Genomic DNA, 19,972 nt, shown 5'->3' with positions numbered 1-19,972 from the left:
GGTCCCCTCTTCTCTCCAGCCCCTCCCCAAGTCTTCTCTTTTTACCAGTCTTCTCACCAGCAGCTCATAACTGATCACTTCATAGGGTGGATTGGTGTGGAGCAGCTTTGCTGGAGATGGCTAATCTCACCTATTACCCCCAGCTAACCCAGAAAAGACCCCAGCCTGACCTTTGCCTCTTTCATCTTCCCTGCCATTCCTGATGCACTGCATCTCTCATCTCCCATCGTGAGACTTTGCCACTGGCTGTCCCCCATCCCTGGAATGCTCTCCTCCTGCCTCTTAGAATCCTAACTTCCTTCCGGGTTCAGCTCAAACACCACCTTCTAAAGGCGGGCTTTCCCGGTCCCTGCCTGCTGCTGGTGCCTTCTCCACTACAGTTACTGTATCTGCCCTGTATGTATCTTGTATTCACCCATTAACATACAGGGTGGTTGCCCCATTCAACTCCTTTAGGGCAAGCACTGATTCCATTTTTCCTTTGTATCCTCTGCACTCCTAACCCATACTATGTTGTTGTTGAGTCACATCTGTCTCTTCTAGACCCTGTATGGGTTTTTTTTGGCAAAGACACTGGAGTGGTTTGCCATTTCCGGTAGATTAAGACTAAACAGGTGAAGTGATTTGCTCAGGGTCACACAACTAGTGAGTGTCTGAGGCTGGATTTGAACTCAGGTCTTCCTTACTCCTGATCCAACGCTTTATCCACTAAGCCATCTAGCTGCTTCAGACTCATACTAAGTCCTTAATATTGATTGATTGGTTTCCCACTTTCTTTTGGCCATAGTGTCTTAGAGCTGGGAAAAATTTAGAGATCATTGAATTCAGAATTCCCATTTTATGGATGAGGTAAGTGAATTCCAGAGAGATTAAAGGCATTCATATAGCTAGTTAGTAAAAGACTAGGACTAAAATATAGGTTTCCTGTCCCTCAGTCTAGTGTTTTTCTTTTTTAATCTCCCCCTCCCACTTTCTGGGAGTCCATCTGATCCTGTGTGAGTCTCTTCAGAATTCTGGCCCCCTTTCAGACCTTCTTGATAAAGTACCTGGCCTTCTAATTTGGCCAGCAGAGGGTTCTTGAATGCAAAAACACTGGTGGATAGGAGAGAGCAATTGAGTTACACAAACAGACACAAACATGCCTACTTGCCAGCTCTTGGCTGTCACAGACTTTAGTTTCTAGACTTTCACAGTGAATCCAGGGCTCCTGATTTATTTTTTTTAAGTACAGCTTGAAGAGTAATTCTAGTATGTACACACACACACACCTCCTGGGGGAAGAGAAGAGCCAGCCAGAAGCTATGACATTCACTCACAGATCACCATAAAAGTGAACCAAAGGTAGGAAAAGTCAGATACCTGGGAAGGATGTGCCAAGGTTCACATGCAAAGGCGGACAGACAGCAGATTTGGTTCGTCCATGTGATATGGTGAAAACAGTGCTGGGCTTAGAGTCAGGGTAAGTGAGGGTTCAAATCCTGCCTTGGAAATTTACAAGCTATATCCATTGGCTAACCACTTAGCCTTGGGGAACTTCAGTTTCCTCATCTGTAAAATGAGGGTATTAATGAAACTAGGTATAAATGCTCCCTGATTGACTGCCCTTCCAGCTCTAAATCTGTGATCTTTTGTAACCCTGGCAATCACTTAAGCCCTCAGGGCCCCAGTGTCCTCATCTGTAAATTGGACTAGGTGGCCCTGAAAGTCCCTTCCAGCTCTCAGTCTGTGGTTATATAAGCCTCGTAGCACTTAGAAAATTTGAAAGCCACAGATAAATGTCAACTGTTGTTGTTAGTACTGAGGTCTGTTTCTTCCTGATACGCTAAGAGCCCTATCGCCCAAGACCTTCACTTCTCACTTCTGAAGTCCAGTGTGCTGCCCCAAACAGTGACCCGTGATATGCCTGAGCATGGTTCACTCTATATGAACACATCGACAAAAGCAGCCAAGAGATGGCAGAGATAAAATCTTCACATTTTTTCATTCAGAGCTTCCTCCACGTCTGAGGAAATCAGCATTTATGTCATGTGGTAGCTAGCCTACTCTCTGGCCCTCTTGTTATTTTAAGCTTATTCCTAGGGAAAAACAAAACAGAACATGACATATTTCAGGAATGTTTGCGCTTAGTCGAGAAAGAAATGTAGGAAGAGTGTCTGAGGGATGGCTGGGAGTAATGTTGGGCTTGGAATCAGAAAGACCTGGGTTCAAAGCCCACCTTTCTGAAATGTGGCCATCCTAGAAAAGCCTGCCCATTTATCAGTGCCTTGATTGCTACCCAGGTTGCCAACAGCCCAAAGCAAAGCTAGGGTATGATCAAAGATGGAATGCTTTCTGTCAGTCAGTTCAGCTGTAGCATTGCAGAGAATTCAAGGTCTGTTCACAAGAGCCTAGGAAACAATGAGTTCTGGCCACCTCAAGTCCAGGAAAGTTATTTTGCTGTATGGCATAATTCCCTTCCCCTGCTTCCTCTCCAAACAATTAATGTTGGGAACTTTGGGGAAAGACTGAATTATACAGGGCAGCTAGGTGGCACAGTGGATAGAGTGCGGGGGTTAGGGTCAGGAAGAATCATCTTCCTGAGCTCAAATGCGGCCTTCTCAGATACTAGCTGTGTGACCCTGGGCAAGTCACTTAACCCTGCTTGCCTAACTTCCTCATCTGTAAAAATATGAGCTGAAGAAGGAAGTGGCAGACCATTCCAGGATCTTTGCCAAGAAAATCCCAAATGGGATTACAAAGAGTTGGACACACCTGAAAAACAGCAATTGAATTATAGAAAGTTGAGTTGTGGCCATTGCAGAAAATAAGACAGTGTCTTTTAATTGTTCTCTATTAGACTGTGAGCTCCTTGATAGCAGGGACTGGGTTTTTGCCTTTCTTTGTATCCCTAGTGCATAGCACAGTGCCTAAGACACAGTAGGTGTTTAATAAACACCTGTTGACTGATTTTGTAAGCTCCTTGAAGGCAGGGACTGTCTTTTGCCTCTTTTTGTATCTCCAGCACTTAGCATTGTGCCTGGCACATAGTAGGCACTTAGCAAAAGTTTATTAAATTGGATTGAAATGACTTACCCAAGGTCATGAAAGTAGTGACCATCAGAGGCAAGATTTGAATTCAGGCATCTAGGTGGTACAGTGGACAGAGTACTGTACCAAAAGTCAGGAAGACTTGAGTTCAAACATGGCCTCAGACTCTTCCTAGCTGTATGACCCTGGGCAGGTGTCCATTAACCTCTGTCTGTCTGAGTTTTCCTCAAGTGTAAAATGGGAGTCATGTAGCAGCTGCCTCACGTGGGGTTATTGGGAGAGTCAAATGAGATAATATCTGTAAAGTGCTTCGCACAACATCTGGCACACAGTAGGCACTTCATAAATGCTTGTTCGCTTTTCCTTCTGACTTCAGAGCCAGAATTTTTTCTAATGTAATTCAGCAAGCATTTATGAAGTGCCTACTGTGTGCCAGGCACTGTGCTAGGCCTTGGAAATAGAAGTACAGAGAATGAAAAACTTTCCTTTCCCATAATGAGCTTACCTTCTCAGGGGGGAATTTTGTGGGAATAGAATTAGTATAGCCTCCCTCTCGTTGTTATTATGAAGAACGTACTTTCTAAACCTTAAGCATTCGCTAGTTATTCACTGCCCTTTCTCTCAATATTTTGGCATGAATCTTGCCCATACTTAGCTGTTATCATTGCTGTACCGTACAGGCCCCCAGAAGATAATCTCTTTACTGGCAGAGACTCTGCTGTTTTTGTCTGTATCATGAGCAGCTAGTGCAGTGCCTGGCATATAGTGGGCACTTAATAATTCTCATTGAATTACATGATTACAAATTATATTATTACAAAACATTCTGACTCTCAAGTCAGAATCAACTTACCTTCAAATCCTAAAGACCTGAGTTCAGATCCTGCCTCTTGTGCTTTCTACTTGTTTGACCATGGGCAAGTCATTTTATCTCCTTGGGTCTCAGGTCAGTAAAGGGCTCCGGTCTTCTGAGGCCCCTTCCCATTGCATATACTATGAGCTCAGGACTGATTCCTTGCTCAGGGGTGTCGGTGGCTGAGAGTCTGTAGAGGGAGCTTTAAGACTCTTTGGAACTCAGTGGTTACCCCCATTCCCTGTCCCCAAAACCATATGTCAGGCTCTGCTATTCACCTCAGTTTGCTATAGGCATACCTTGCTTTCAGCAATTGGTTTGCTCCTAAAAGGGTCAGTCATGTGTATGACTAACTTTTATAAATTGAATCCTACTTAAAACGAGAGGGAGGCTATACTAATTTTATTCCCACAAAATTCCCCCCTGAGAAGGTAAGCTCATTATGGGAAAGGAAAGTTTTTCATTCTCTGTACTTTTATTTCCAAGTCCTGACATTTAAAGGAAGCCTGAGGCAGATACCTTTGCAAAGTAAAAACAAAAGAAATTTTCAGTTTACCTGGCATACAGTAGGTATTTAAATATTTATAGACCGAGGAAACTGAAGGGCAGAGTAGTAAATTACTTGCCCAAGCTCACCCAGTTACTAAGTAATGGTTCCCAAACTCAAACCCATCTGGGGGTAAGCCTACTTAAGTTCGTCAGCTTATAGGTTGTGCTTCATGATAATTGCTAAGTTAGGATAATTACTTTAGCAAACTAAAAATGTTTGTTGAAATGCACTTCCAAGTTTGTCTGTAATTTTCCATTATGCAGGTCCTACAGTATATTGGGTGTTTCAGCCATAATAATTCCTCAGACCCCATATCGTTCACACATGCACACACACAATGTACTTGTTATCTTAAACAAATGTGTTTCTTGACCATCCCAGAGGTTAACTTAATCCAGATCAAGAAGCACTTGGTAAGAGCCTACTGTGTTCTGGGTACATGGTGTAGTGAACAGTACTCTAGGCTTAGAGTCAGGAAGACTTGTGTTCACATCCCACCTCAGACGCTTACTAGCTATATGACCAAGGGCACAAATATGTAGCGGGTTTCCACCTCAGACATTTATTAGCTGTATGGCCAAGGGGAAAAACATAATAGGTTCCAGAAGTCTGTACTTCATAGGAAAAGGAATGTTAAGATGCATCTCAAGGAAACAGCCAGGACATCCAGGTATGTGGAATAGTGGATGGAGTGCTGGAACCAATCTGAAGTCTAATACTCTTGTGACCATGGGCATGTCACTTAATGCCTACGTATCTCAGGCAGTTCTTTAGAACTCCTTAGGGTTGCAGTCTTATAAAAGGAGTTCCCTCAATGGAGATTCAAAGACAAAAACAGGCCCTGCCCTCAAGAAGTTTACTTTCTACTTGAGGTTTTAACCAGTTGCTAAAGAATAATCCATGAGGAATAAGCAGACGTGAAGAAGACCTATTGTCCCCTTGAGCCATTTTGGCAATGCTTGACATAGGACAAGGTTGATTGAAACATCATTTCTTTGACCCTGCAGGTACCGCAGAGGTGACGACAGGAGGACGCGTGGAATATAAACTTCTTTCTGGCATTCGATATATGTGGTGGTACCATTTAATCGGCCTCATCTGGACGAGTGAATTTATCCTGGCCTGCCAGCAGATGACCATAGCTGGGGCAGTTGTCACCTGCTATTTCAACCGGTAGGTGCAGTTTGTCTTCTTTTCTCTTAGAATAGTAGGTACCTGGATGTCTCATGGTGAAAATCTCAGAAGAAACGTTTTGGAATTGTAGGATGGTACCAAGTTCAGTAGAGGCATGGGATATAATAATGACAACAGGCACACGGCCCCTTAAAGTTTTAAAAGCGCTTTGCTTTAGAGCCTCACAACAACCATGTGAGATAATGCCCATTTTACAGAGGAGGAAGCCAAGGCTTAGAAAGTGACCTAGAGTCATCCAGTCCATTAATCCAGTAAACATTTATTAGGTGCAAGGCACTGTGGTAAACCTTTTTTTAAAGTACTCACTATGTACCAGACTACTGTGTGAGACACTAAAGATACAAAGACAAAATGAGAAATAGTCCCTGCCCTTAAGGAGTTTACATTCTGGAGACAACGATACGTACACAGTAAAAATCAAATAATGTGAGGAAAAAGAGAGTTCTGTATTCGTGTCTTCAGCACCTAGTGGTGCCTGGCATATAGCAGACACTTAATAAATGCTTGTTTATTAAATAAATAAGATAACATGTATGCTTTTAGATACTTCTCAAGCTCCATCTTTGTAGCTGACAAGTCAAACTAATAATATGTTGATTTTTTTTCTCTGATTTCTTCTTTATTTTCTTATCTTGAAATATACAGGAATCATTATCATAATATTATTAATAATAATAATAGTTTTGGCTCACCAAAAACCAATTCTATAGCACTTTTTCACTTTTATTCCACAGCAAGCATTTATTAAGCCTCTGCCTTGCTAGCTGCTGAAGGTTGTATCTTAAGACAATTTAAACACTTGAGAATAGGGGGCCTTGATGTAAGAATCATCCATCATGATTCATTTCTATGGCCATCCTTTAGTCAAACAATTCAGGCTCTTAAGAGGTTTTTCTCTTTGACCTTGGCAGAGCCCTGCCTCTGCCTTTTCCATTTGATGTTTCAAGGCCCATTCTTATCTTGTGGTTTCAGCACTGGAGACTATCCCTGCCTGTGTGTGGAGAGGCAAATTGTACCCATCCCAAGGATTTAATACGGTCAGAGCATATTCATCAGTGTCATTCACGTCATACAAGTTCCAAGAGTCCAAACAAACTGGGACATAGAGTCCCATGTTAAAGTCAACCAGTCACATTGGCTTTTGTTTTTTAATCCTTAGCTTGGGAAGAGTTCAATTGAAAGCCACATGGATGATGAAAGGCCTGGGAAATAAAATCTCCAGGAGAGATGAAAGGAACTGGGATTATTCAGCCTAGGGAGGAGAAGCTTGAGGAGTGACTTCATAATGGTCTTTGTATGAAGAATGGCAGCCAGCTGTCCTGGCTCTGCTGAGGACCAACTATGAGGAAATGTGTTTTAACCTAAGCCTCTCATGGCATAGCTTAAATTTGGGAAGAGTTTCTTGACAGTTCAAATAGCTAGTGCATTACCAAGAGATATTGTAAAAATTTCTCCTATGGAATTCCTCAACAGCTGGAGAGACAGCCATTCATTGGGTGGGGGAAATGGAGCTAATTTAAGTTGGGGCTGATTTAAGGCCAGAAGGATAGTCCCCAGGACTTTCCAAACCCAAAATAGATATTCATTCATTTATTCAGCAGGCATTAAGTAAACGTCTATTATGTTGAGCTCTGAGAGTAGTGCTGGGGAAAGAGAGACAAAAAGGGAAATAGTTTTTGGCCTGAAATCAGACCTGTAGACCCTTCCCCCCAAGGTTATTGTGAAACTCAAATGAAATAATGCCTGTAAGTGCCTTGGAAACTTTAAAGCACTATTTAAATGCCAGTTATTATTGCTATTGTTATTATTATTGTTATTCTATCTATAGTAGAACTATGGAGCTTTGAGTCACTATAAATTTAACAATATATTGGTTGAAGGAACCTCCTCCAAAGTATCCCAGTTATCCAAGTGATTTATTTATTATTAATAATAACTCACATTCTGTTGGTACTATCAAGTAGTGGATAGAGGGCTGGCCTTGGACTTAGGAAGACCTGGGTTTGAATCTTACCTCTGATATATACCACCTATGGTTGTTTGACTCTGGGCAAGTCATTTAACATCCCAGTGCCCCAGACACGTCTCTGAGTATATAAGGTAAAGACGTTGCCATTCTACATTGTTGGAGTAAATTTACCACACCAGTGAGAATTGAGGCAGGGAGACTTGACAGTAGATAAGCTTGTTTCTGATGGAATTGAAATTTTAAAAAGTCCCAGTCATCTAAGGATCTGAAAGGGCTAACAAGCATCTCGTGAACCCCAGCAGTCTCCCTGGAGGAGCAGGTTGATAGATGCCAAGTAAGAGCCCTATAACCCAGTTAATAGAAACAGAAGAATAAAAAAATTATTTTCCTGGCCTCTCATCTCATAGAAATAATGTAACACAGATAGATATCCTCCAAGTCCTCTGTCCTAGCTGCTTGCTTCAGTGAGGGACATGTTTAAGTTCTTTTTATCTATTCACAACCAGAAATAGCACTGAATTTGCAAGCTCATATTTCCATGTACTTCCCAATATGGCTGGTCTTGTGAGTAGACAGATCAGGTAACTGACTACACTTTATGTGATGTCCTTTTGCTCAAGGCGAGTACCTGCAGCTAGGAGATCAAGATATACTGGTATATCTATAATCTTTACCTGGTAATTCTTCACTCTGGTTTTCCAGTGGGGGGCAGAAACATAACAGACAGCATCACCATCTGTTCTTCTCTGCTTTGTTCCTTCTCAGTTGAGATGCGTGTTACAAATTCAGATTGGAGTCACTATTATCAAAGGTACTCCTATGACAAGGGGCTTTGCAGCTGTCCCCTCTTTACCTACTCTGCCTCCCAACTATTGCGTCACCTGTTATCTTGACCTTTGTCTTGCAACTGGACTTTGATGAGCCTGGAAGAGAGAGTGAGGCTGATGACTTTGTGCATTTCAACTTCATTTAAATGCAATTCACACACAAGTTAAGAAATCACCCTGTGATGTCACTGGCCCTTTTTGAAAATGAAGGACAAACAGCATTTGGAGAAAATAAGAAGTTGTGGCTTTTTTTCCCCCTTACAACAACTAGACCAGGAATTCCTGACCTAAGGCTTTGGTTCCATTTTAAAATGTAAATACCCTTCATCACTTCACCAAGAACTGGTCCTGTCAGGCTGACTTTATGTCCTTTTTTGACAGGGTTGCTAAACTGGTTGATCAGGAGTATACTGTAGGTGAGGAATTCTTAAGTATTTTTTGTGTCATGGATCCCTTTGACAGTCTGGTGAAGCATATAACCCCTCCACCTGATAGTGTTTGAAAATGCATGAAATACAATACATAGGATTACAAAGGAAATCAATTGTATTGAAATACAGTTATCAAAATATTTTTAAAACAATAGATTCAGTCAAAGAGTCAATAAACATTTATTAAGCACCTGCTGTATACCAAGCACTGTGCTAAGCTCTGGAGATATAAGGAAAGGCAAAACACAGTCCCTGTCTTAAAGAACAGTACTGTTTGCCTAGATCTTAGCAAAGCATCTGACAAAAGTATTTCATACTATTCTTGCATGGAAGATGAAAATATCTGATTAGTCAGTGGTACAAGTAGGTAGATATAGAAGGACAAATGTCCTGATCTTGCAAAAAGGGAAGAGAATGGAATCTTCAAACTGCAGGCCCATGAGCTTGACTCAAATCCTTGGACTTAAGCAAAGAATCCACTAGCATTTATTAAGGCATTGAGCTATGTGGTGGAAACACAAAGACAAAAAGGAAACAACCCTTGCCTTTAAAGAGGATTTTTTCTGTCAGAGGAAATAAGATGTGAATGCATAAATAAATGCAAAGTATACACCAAGAAAATAAAAGGTGGGGAGAGGGAGGAGGGGAGGTACTAACAGCAGAGGGAGTTGGAAAAGGCTTGTGAGGAGGAAGTGCATTCTGGGCAAAGGGGACAAAGAATGGCAAAGAAATGAAAGAGAATATTGGGTGTGAGGCTCAGCAAAAAAGCCAGTTTGCCAGAATGGCAGAGTAAAGTAAATGGGGGGGGGGGGAGAAGTGTATAGTGGGTCTGGAAAGATAGACTGGAGTCAGAATGTAAAGGGGTTTAAATCCCAAACACAAAACTTTGTATTCTGCCCTAGAGGCAAGAGGGAGTCACTAGAGCTTTGAGAGCAAGGGAATGATACCTCCAGCCCTGTGCTTTTGAGAATATTCCTTTGGCAGCTGTATGTAGAGGACAGATTGGAGAAAGAAGAGACTGGGCTACTAGGCAGTTGGAGGTGAGACACTGGAGCTTAGAAGAGAGGTAGCATTGAATAGATAGATCTGGAAGTTATTTTTGAAGTTAAAGTAATTAAACCAGTGAAAACTGATGAGATTACTGAGAGAAGAGGGAAAAGTCTTGGAACAGAGCCTTGGGGTGTATCCACAGTTAAGAGGTAGAACACAGATAATAATCTAGCAGGGAAGACTGAGACGTAGTGGTCAGACAGGTAAGAGGAGAAACAACATAGAGCAATGTCAGGAAAACCCTGAGATGAGAGATTATCTGGGAGAAAAGGCAGTCAACAGCGTCACTGGCTGTAGAGAGTTCAAGAAAAGGCCATTGGATTTGGCAATTAATAGGTCACTGGTCACCTTAGAGAGCACAGTTTCAATTGAATGAGTTCAAAGGCCAGATTGCAAAAGATTTGAAGAAAGTGAGAAGAGATTAGTGGAGGCTATGAGTGTAAACAGTTCTGCCCCCCACCCCCCACCCCCAGGAGTTAGTGAAAGGAAAGAAATACAGAGCAGTAAGTAGCTTGAGGGGGTGGTAGGTTCAGATGAGGGCTGTTTAAGGGCTGGGAAAACTTGGGCAAGTTTATAGACAGCAGGGAAATCAGGAGATTGGGAGCTACCAAAGATTAGTGCTAAAGGGGATGGTTGTGGAAGTAATTGCCATGGTCTTCTGTAGGAGCCTAGAGAAGATAGAATCAAGGGTACAAAGAAAGGGGCCAACCTTGGTGAGGAGAAGGGCCAGCACTTCGTCAGATATGACTTCTTCCAACATTATTAGCATTACGTGAGCAGGAGCACAGGGAGGCAGATTTTGTGATAAAGTTGAGCTGGCTAATTATAGAGTCAAGATTAGGAAGTGGGGAAAGTAAAGCGGGGGGGGGGGGGGGGGATGATCTGCCAAGGTGGGAGGAGGACAAAGAATGAGTAAAAAGCATGCATAGGGAGCAATGAAATGATAGGAGGTTGTCATTAGATAAAGGAATTTCAGAATTCTTGGGTCGTAGAGGTGGGACAATTATGGGTAATAGTGAGATCAAGAAGTATAGCTGTATGTGTGGCTGAAGAAGAGTAACAAAGGTGTAGGTCATCTGAGTTGAGGAGACTGATGAAATGGAAGGCAAGGGTGTTTGAATAAACATCAACTTACACATTGGAAGTCCCCTAATAAAAGGCAGGGAAGGGTTGGCATAGAGAAGACCATGACCCAGATAATGAATGGACTCTTCAAAAAAAAGAAAAAAGGAAGAAGGCCAATAGATAATTGCCAGCAAGATATGGTTTGGGTGATTAATTTGAAAAGAGTAAATCTCAAAGGAGGAGAGGCTGCTGATTGATGGCAGGGAAAGGAGGGTCTAGAGGGCCATGGGGAAAAAGAATATGTGTACTTCTCTTCAGAACCAGTGTGTTGGGGGACATGAGAGTATGGCCAAGGAGGCAGAGGATCTTTTGGGAAAGTCTAGGTCTCTGTGAACGTCAAAATATGAAAGAAACACAAGAGGAAGAGGTCTGAAGAGGTTTGTTAGCAATAGATCAAGGATTATGGAGGGCACAGTGAAAGGGGCAGACAGAGCTAGATAGATGTGAGTGGGGAGGGGCAGAGGTGGATGGAGATAAAAGAATGGGAATTGTAATGGAAGAAGTGTATAGTTTTCACTTAGACAGCTAGAAACACTGCCTCACTGAGAATGAGAGAGTGATTGGTGCCTTTGGACAAGGGTTCTCAACATCAAGGGTCCTGTGAATGTTAGAAGGTCTATCTCAGTCTTCTTTGAAATACTAGGAAAGAAGGAAGGTTGGGCCTGGTGTTAATGGCCTTTCCTGTAGATGAGGTCCTGACAAACAAGGATCTGATAGCTGAGTCTTCTGATCTAGACTGGGTTCTAGTAAAATTTTAGGATGTCTTTTATTAAAGAAGTGGTTAGTGGACATTTGGAAAAGGAAATTATAATCACAGTGAATCAGTCTGCATCAAGAATAGGTCACGTGAGACTCTTTATTTCTCTTTTTTACGTGGTTACTAAAATAATGGATTGGGGGAATTCACTGGTTATTGTTCATCTAGCTCTTAGGAAAACATTTGATAAAGTTTCTCATACTATTCTGGGAAAAAAATATGGAAAGAAATGGATTAGTTATTGGTAAGGTCCAATTTAGTAGATTCAGAACTGGTTGAATAGCTAAACCCCAAAGATGAATCATTAATATTTTGATGTCAGCTTGGAAGGAGGTCACCAGTATAATGTCCCAAGTACCCATGTTTAGCTCTGTTCTGTTTAACTTTTTTTTTTTTAATCAGTGACTTGGATAAAGGGATAGATAGGTGGCAACCTTATCAATTTTGCAATGACACGAAGAAAGGAAGGATAGTAACAATGAGTAACAGAGTTGGGATCCAAAAAAGATCTTGACACCTAGGAGCTATGGCTAAATATACTAACATAAAGTTTCATAGGCATATACTTGAGCTAAAAAAAAAACAAACTTGCCAAGTTTCAAGATGGAGAGGCATGACTGTACAGCAGTTTGTCTAAAAAAGATCTAGGAGTTTCAGAGGACTGCAAGGTCGATATGAGTCAACAGCATTATGTAACAGCCCCTGCAACTGGTTTTGGGCTGCATTGAGTCGGTTTCCAAGAATAAAGAGATGATAATAATTACTGTGCTCTGTTCTTATCAGACCCTATTGGAAGAATTGTCTCTAATTCTAGGAGCCACATTTTAGGAAGAGCACTTATAAGCCATAGATCAGCTAGAGGAGGTAAATGGCAAGATGCGTCCATGCCCTGTAAAAATCAACTGAAGGAGCTAGAGATATTTAGCTCGGAAAAGAAATTCAGGGTCAGGATGGGAGGAGAGGTGGGGCATATGTGACATCTGTCTTAAGTATTTGAAAGGCTGTCTCTTGGAAAAGGAATTGGATTGGCACTTGACCCAGAGGACATAAGTAGGTACACTAGATGAAATTTACAAAGAGACAATCAATATGAGGAAAAATATGCTAACCAGTTATCCGAAAGGGGAGTGGTTTGTTTCCAGGAGGTGGAGGGTTGGTTATTGGCAGTCTTCAAGTTCAGGCCAGATGACTACCAATCAAGCAGGCTATAATCAGTCAATCAGTGTGCATTTATTAAGTTCCTACTGTGAGGTAGGTACTGTACTAGACATTCAAAGAAAGGTAAAAGACAGTCACTCCCCTTATAATAAAGGTTCTTTTAGGGGTATGAGTCAACAAGCATTTATTACATGCTTGCTATGTGCTAGACACTGTGCTAAGTGCTGGTTAGCCTAGATAGCCAGTGAGGTCCTCAGCTTTGAAATTCTATAATTAATTTAAGCCTTAGACATTTATACTTCACTGTGAATTGAGCTTATTAAATTCTTTACTGAAAATAGGTTTTGATAGGTGGGATGGAGGGGCAAAGGTGAAGGCCCTGTGTTTGTGAGGTCTATCAGTCAATCAACAAGCATTTTAAAAGTACTTGCTATATAGTGGGCTCTGTTTGATACTAGGAATAAAAAGTAAAACAGTCCCTGCCCTCAAGGAGCTTATCTTCTTCTAGGAATATACAGTATGTTTATAGGCTATTGCAATAGCCTTCTGGTTCTTCGTCCTGCTTCAGGTCTCTCACACCTCTAACCTATCTTCCACTCAGCTATTAAATTAATCTTCCTAAAGCAAAAGTCTGACCATCTAACTCCCCCCCCCCAATTCTATCAACTCCAGTGGCTCCCTGTTGCCTCCAGGATCAAACATAAAATCCTCTTTTGGCATTTAAGCCCATAACCTGTCCCCTTCCTACTTTCCCAGTCTGACACTTTACATCCCCAGCCCCACCTGCCATAGTCTTTGTGCCAGTGACACTGGCCTCTTTGATATTCCAAGCACATAGAACTCCATCTCTGGCCTCTGAGCATATTTACTGCCTGTCCCTGATACCTGGGACTTTTTCCCTCCTAGTCTCTGCCCCTTAGCTTCCCTGGCTTCCTTCAACTCTCACTTTCCTCATCCTCTCTAATCTTCCTTCCCTCGGTTGACTATCCCCAGTTTCTCCTGTATCATCAAGCTTGTTTATGGATGGTTTTTGGAATGTGGTCCCTTCCATAGACTGTGAGCTCCACAGGATCAGGGGCTGGTTTTTTGCCTTTCCTTGTATCCCCAGCACTGAGCATGGTGCCTGGTACATAGTAGGTGTTTCATAAATGCCTATTAACTTGACCTGAGTAGATATAAGATCTACACAACATAAATAGGCAGTGATTTAGGGAGGGGAGACAACACCAGGGGGAGTCAGGAAAGGCCCCTTTGAAGGAGGTGATACTTGAGCTGTACCGTTAAGGGAGGTAGAGATGCCGAGATATGGAGCTTGAAAAGGTAGAGTATTCCAGGGACAGGGCATGGGGAGAGGCTGGTCAGAAACATGAAGCTGGGAGATGGAATACTGCATTGTAGCTGGAATGGAAGGTGTATGAGAAGGAAGAAGGTATAGATAACCTGGAAATAGAGGCTGGAGCCTGGACATGAAGGGTTTTACATGTCAGACAGAGGAGTTTGTATTCAGTCCTAATTATTGAGAGAAAGAACAGTAGTCTCAAGTATTCTGAATAGGGTCATAGAGCAAAAGGTGATCACGCCCTTTCTAGGAGCATTTTTAATATTAACTTGAATATTGTTTCTAAGGAAGAGATATGAAGGAGTTAGGAATACCTGTGGAAGAGGACATGGCAAAATGAACCTCAGTGGCTGGGCTCTGAGAGTATCCTAGCAGCATGGCTGAATGGGATGAAGTTGGATCTGCTAGATATAGAGGGTTGCGTCTTGATTCCACTTAGCTTCCAACAGTCAACATCCAGGGCATTTCTGCCCCAGAGCAAGTCTTAGAGCTGAGAATGAGAGGGAGGAGGGGCTGAAGGTAGGGGGAAGGACAGTGCCTCTGACCAGTCAGACAGTCTTTGCTCCTGCTGATGGAGGGTAGGCCTAGGGCCTGCTAGGAGTAGAGAGTTAAAGAGAGTCTCAGAGAAGTGAAAGTAATTTGGTCAAAGTCACTTACGAACCTATAGGAGAACCTGGATTTAGACCCAGTCTTCTATCTCTAAATTCAGTGTCTCTTCCACCATACTAAATCCTGCCTCAGGGACAGACATTCATGGTAAGTTGAGTTCAGCCATCACTAAGCAGATGGAAAGAAGGCTGAATTATCCAGTGAAGAATTCTTTGGCCAGCTGTAAAGAAATCAGACTTTGCCCCTCTGTGTCCACTGAGCGTGGTTAATATTTTAATTCAATGTTCTTAGTACTTCTCCCTGAGCCTCGGTGGGAGAAACTGGTTGGCATGGACTCTGATGAGGTCGTCCTGTCCCAGCATCCTATAATTCAGCCGTGGAATTTCCCAAACCACTGTGTCCATAATCAGCCTTGTAAAGGGGTTTGGGTGGGCTGTGCCCCTTCTGCCGACTCCTGCCAGTTTTGCCTTTGGATTATAGCATACGAGCGTTGGAACTTGTATGATCACACACAGAAATGGTGTTGGAAGGGACCTTCAAGTCATGCCTCTTCTTATACCAAAGAGGAAACCAAGGCTGAGGGGCACTAGTGACTAGTAGCTGGCATGTCTAGGATTGGAATGTAGGTCTGAATCCAAGTTCACTACACCACATGTCTTGAATAACAACTGAAATACTCATTGGGACATGCTATTTGATAGGGAAGCCTGGATTGGAGACATATACATATATATACACACACATACGCATATATATATATTCTAGACTAATAGATGTACTATAGTTTAAAACTCTGTTATATGTTATTATAAATTATATTAAAATTTTTTAATTTTTTTTATTAATTATTATTATTATATCATGGCAGACCCACCCTGTGGATCACACCCCAGGTCTCATGTATATAGTGATATGTGAGTGCTTATCACTCACTACTCCGTGCCAAGCCTGTAATACAGATGTTATCCTTGATTCCTGGACACGAAATCAATCAATCAGTAACCATGTACTAAGTGCCTTACTCTGTGCCAGACACTGTACTAAGAACTGGGCACTATAGTAATAATGTAACTTGGCTGCATGTATGTTGTATAAATGGGAAAGCAAACTCTATTCTCTTTTCCCAAACATTCCCCCCCCCAAAGAAAAAAATCAGGCAAAAATTTAAAAAAAAAATAGGTTAGTTTTATTCCTGCAAGATGTTCTCTTCTGGGATTTTGTGCAGAATAGGAGAGCGAGTGGGGGAGGGATTGGGAAAGTGTCCAAACCTCTGATTTCATCTGGAGTGAGAAGAGTGGGGAAAATGCTGACTCTAAAGTAATGAGAGGACTTAGGAGGGATGGGTTGAGGTGGATGGGGGACGATAGAATGGGAAGTGGAGACAGTGGAGGTGGGGGTGAGGGGTGGAGTGCTTAGGTGGCCAAAGATACTGCCTCGCTGAGACTGAGGGAGTAATGGGTGGGAGTTTGGTAGCCATGGGACCAGGATGTCTAGAGCCTTTGAACAAGGGGTCCCCATAATTAAAAAACAGTCCTACCTCTCAAAGAGATTACGTTCTAATGAGGGAGACAATATATATGTGTGTGTGAGGGAGAGATACTTATATAGTTACATAGTTATATATCTGTTGTATATAATATACCTTGTATATATTATACATATTTGTACGTGTATTATATGTTGTCTGTTCTGTACATTATATAGACAATATATATATGTCATCTCCATTAGAATGTAAGCTGTTTGAGGGCAGGGATTATATATATGTGTGTGTGTGTGTGTGTTGTAACATATAATGTAACCTACTATATATATGCCTATGTACAGGAAGGAAGGAAAAGAAAGAAAGAAAGAGAGAGAGAGAGAGAAAGAAAGGAAAGAAAGAAAGAAAGAAAGAAAGAAAGAAAGAAAGAAAGAAAGAAAGAAAGAAAGAAAGAAAGAAAGAAAGAAAGAAAGAAAGAAAGAAAGAAAAAGAAAGAAAGAAGGCAAAGGAAAGAAATAAATCAAATATTTTATCCATTAGAATGTAAGTTCTTTCTTTGAGGCAGGGACTATTTTTACTTCTGCCTCCAAATTTTATATATAACTTATGCATATATGTGCACAGATATATGTATATGTGTATATGTAAATGCGTGTGTAAATGCATACAAAATAGAGGGAAGATAACCTCAGAAAGGAGAGCACCAGCATCTGAGTATGACCAGGAAGGGCCTCCTTGAGCTGAGTCTTGACCGAAGCCAGGGATTCTACAAGGTAGTGGTGAAGAGGGATTATGTTCAAGCCACGGTAGACAGCCAAAGCAGAAGTGTGGAGAGAGGAGATAGAATGTCATGTGCAGGGTCCCGAATGGCTATATCTTAGAGTGAGTAGAAGGGAGTAGTGTATAGGAAGAATGGAAAGGCGGAAAGATACCAGATTAGTTTGAGAATAAATTCAGTCTGTGCCTGGCATCCATCTACTAGATGGAGTTTTCATGCCAAAGAGCATCCTATCCAGATGATATCACAGGTCCTGTCCCCCAGAAAGAAAAAAAAAATCCTGGTCTGACTAGATGATTTATATTCGTGATAAAGACACATTTCTTAAAACCCTCTACCCTTTCTGCCTGTTTCCTCACACGCCCCCAGAACAAGCTTGAAGTTAGAATGTCCATTTTCAGGAGTTTCTCAGCCATCAGCTTACATTGCAGTGTAGAAGGACCCATTAAGTGAGTCCATAGGGCTTTGCTTGGCAGGAGTGAAAGAACTGTTCACAAAGGCCTCTGTCTTTCCCGTGAACTATGTCTATCACTCTCAGTAGTGGTGTCGGTGGGAACGGAGTGGTGAGGCTGAATAGAGGGGCATGAGGCTCGGGGAGGGCAAAGGTTGCTCCTTTTCTTTTTTTCTTCCTGCCTATGATGCTGGCCCAGGGACATTCTTGGGAGCTGTGTCATGGCCATTTCTGTAAATGATTCACATGAAAGTGACCTTTAAAGAGAAAACAGCAACAACCACCAGGGAAAAAAAAAACCCACCACTTACTTTCAGGAGTCTGCTATCCCGGGGCTGTTTGGAAGGCCCTGCATCTGAGAGTGTGGTTGTTCGGGCTGCTATCAGCCAACCAAAATGCATTTCATTCGCAGAGGGTTATTGTTTGGCTGCTGAAATCCAGTCGCCAAAATCCTCCACAGCCATGTTTGCTCTGGTTTCATTCCCACGTGCAAAATCAGCCCTTTGAGGTCACTGATTAGGTATCCTGATAAACTTCTGAAGCAGGAATGAGGTTAAGTTCAGTGACAGGAGTTCAGGAGCAAAAGAAAAGAAAGAAAGAAACTGGGGGGATTTGCTTACCTCTGTTCTTATCTCCATTGACAGTATTGAATACAACCAAAAGAGCTTTGAGTTTTTTGTTTTTGTTTTTGTCCTGGCCTGTGATTTCATTGGTTTAGGAAACTCCTACATTGAAGAAGGGTAAAACTCTTGTTCATCTTATAAGTCTTCTGGGGCAGGGCAGCTAGGTGGCGCAGCAGGACAGAGCACTGGCCCTGGAGTCGGGAGGACCTGAGTTCAAATCAGAGCCCAAACTAAACACTTGACATTTCCTAGCTGTGTGACCCTGGGCAAGTCACTTAACCCCAGTTGCTTAATAAATAAATAATTTTTCTTTTAAAAAGTGTTCTGGGGCACTGAAAGTTTAATTTATTTGCCCAGAGTCAGTTAGGTGACACAGTGGGTTAGCACTGGGCCTGGAGTCAGGAAGACCTGAGTTCAAATTTGCCCTCCCATGCTTTCTAGCAGTGTGACCCGGGGCAAGTCATTTAAGCTCTGTTTGCCTGACTTTCTCAGCTGTAAAATGGGGATGATGACAGCACTCACCTTGCAAGACTGTTGTGAGGATCAGATGAAATCATATTTGTAAAGCAGCTGGCACTTTGTAGGTGCTTTAGAAATGCTCATTTCCTTCTCTTCCCTTTCCTCCTTTTCCACAGAGTTGCACAGGGGGTATGTGTAAGAAGCAGGAATTGAATCCAGGCCTTAGGATCATATTATCTTAGATTTACAATTGGAAGGGACCTCAGGGATCATCTCTAATGGTTCTTAACCTAGGACCCCTGAACTTGTTTTTGTTTTTTATATTTTGATAACTACTTTAGCATGGTAGGTTTCCTTTGGAATCCTATGTATTTAATTTTATGCATTTAAAAGCATTATTGCAAGAAGGGGTCTTCCATGCCACCAAAAAAAAAAAGGTTCTGACCCCTGGTCAGTCTAACCCTTTGGATTTGCAAGTTATAGCTAAGGAAACTGAGACCTAGAGCACCTAAGTGACTTGCCCAAAGTCACACAGATAGTGATCGTCAGAGCTGAGATGCAAATCTATGTCTTCTGATCTTTCCATCATATGACACTACCTGACTCCGAAGGTGGCTCCAGAACCAGTTTCCTACATGGCCTCTCCCCACAAGAGCTATTAGTAAGAAATTCAGCTAGCTCAAGTAAGTGCTTAAATTCAGTGAACAATATAGTGCCTGATGGCTCTTACTGATGGCTCTACTTCATAAGGCTGAAACTTTGAGTACTCTTGCTGATCTAAAACACAGAGGTGTCATGGGATAGCTGGAGCATTGCCTTTTTGAGTGCTTTCTTTTTTTTTTCTTCCCCTCCTAGAAATAAAGGTGACCCTCCTCAGCGCCCCATCCTTTCATCCCTGGTCACTCTTTTTAACTATCACCAAGGAACGGTTGTAAAGGGGTCCTTTCTAATCACCATGGTGAGGATTCCAAGAACTGTTTTCACATACCTCTCTAACACCCTGAAAGAACAGGTAAGTGAATTGTACCATGCCCCCTCCTACCCTGCCCAAGCCCTGCCTCCTGCCAGGGGTCAGGTTGCAGGAAAGTAACCAGCTGGAAAACTACAGCTGGCTCAGGGCGAGGAATCCAATCTGGGCCAGTGTCCATCCAGTGGGTTCCGATATTCTTTCAATCATTTGTTCTCGCCATGCAGATCTTTCTCCTACTTTTTGTTTGTGGATTTTGTTTGTTGGGCTTCCTCCAAACATGGGGTGGGGGGAGATTGAGAAGGTGGGGAGGGGGGAGAGA

At 42.2% G+C, this 19,972-nt stretch overlaps 1 protein-coding gene across 3 annotated transcripts in view; it reads left to right on the top strand.

The window, feature by feature from the left end:
• The window catches only part of SLC44A3 (solute carrier family 44 member 3), a 103,484-nt gene that overhangs the window by 52,895 nt on the left and 30,617 nt on the right, over positions 1–19,972 (top strand). For all 3 annotated transcript variants that reach the window (XM_020999430.2, XM_020999435.2, XM_020999437.2), the window contains 2 exons: positions 5,438–5,603; positions 19,539–19,695. In XM_020999430.2, coding sequence (XP_020855089.1) covers positions 5,438–5,603; positions 19,539–19,695 — 323 coding nt within the window. The remainder of the gene's footprint in view (positions 1–5,437; positions 5,604–19,538; positions 19,696–19,972) is intronic.

The sequence above is a fragment of the Phascolarctos cinereus genome, unplaced genomic scaffold, assembly GCF_003287225.1.
Source record: "Phascolarctos cinereus isolate Bilbo 61053 unplaced genomic scaffold, phaCin_HiC Scaffold_5;HRSCAF=322, whole genome shotgun sequence".
Taxonomy (NCBI): Eukaryota; Metazoa; Chordata; class Mammalia; order Diprotodontia; family Phascolarctidae; genus Phascolarctos; species Phascolarctos cinereus.
Note: the sequence above shows the minus strand (reverse complement) of the source record. Positions and strands in the feature narration are given on the sequence as shown.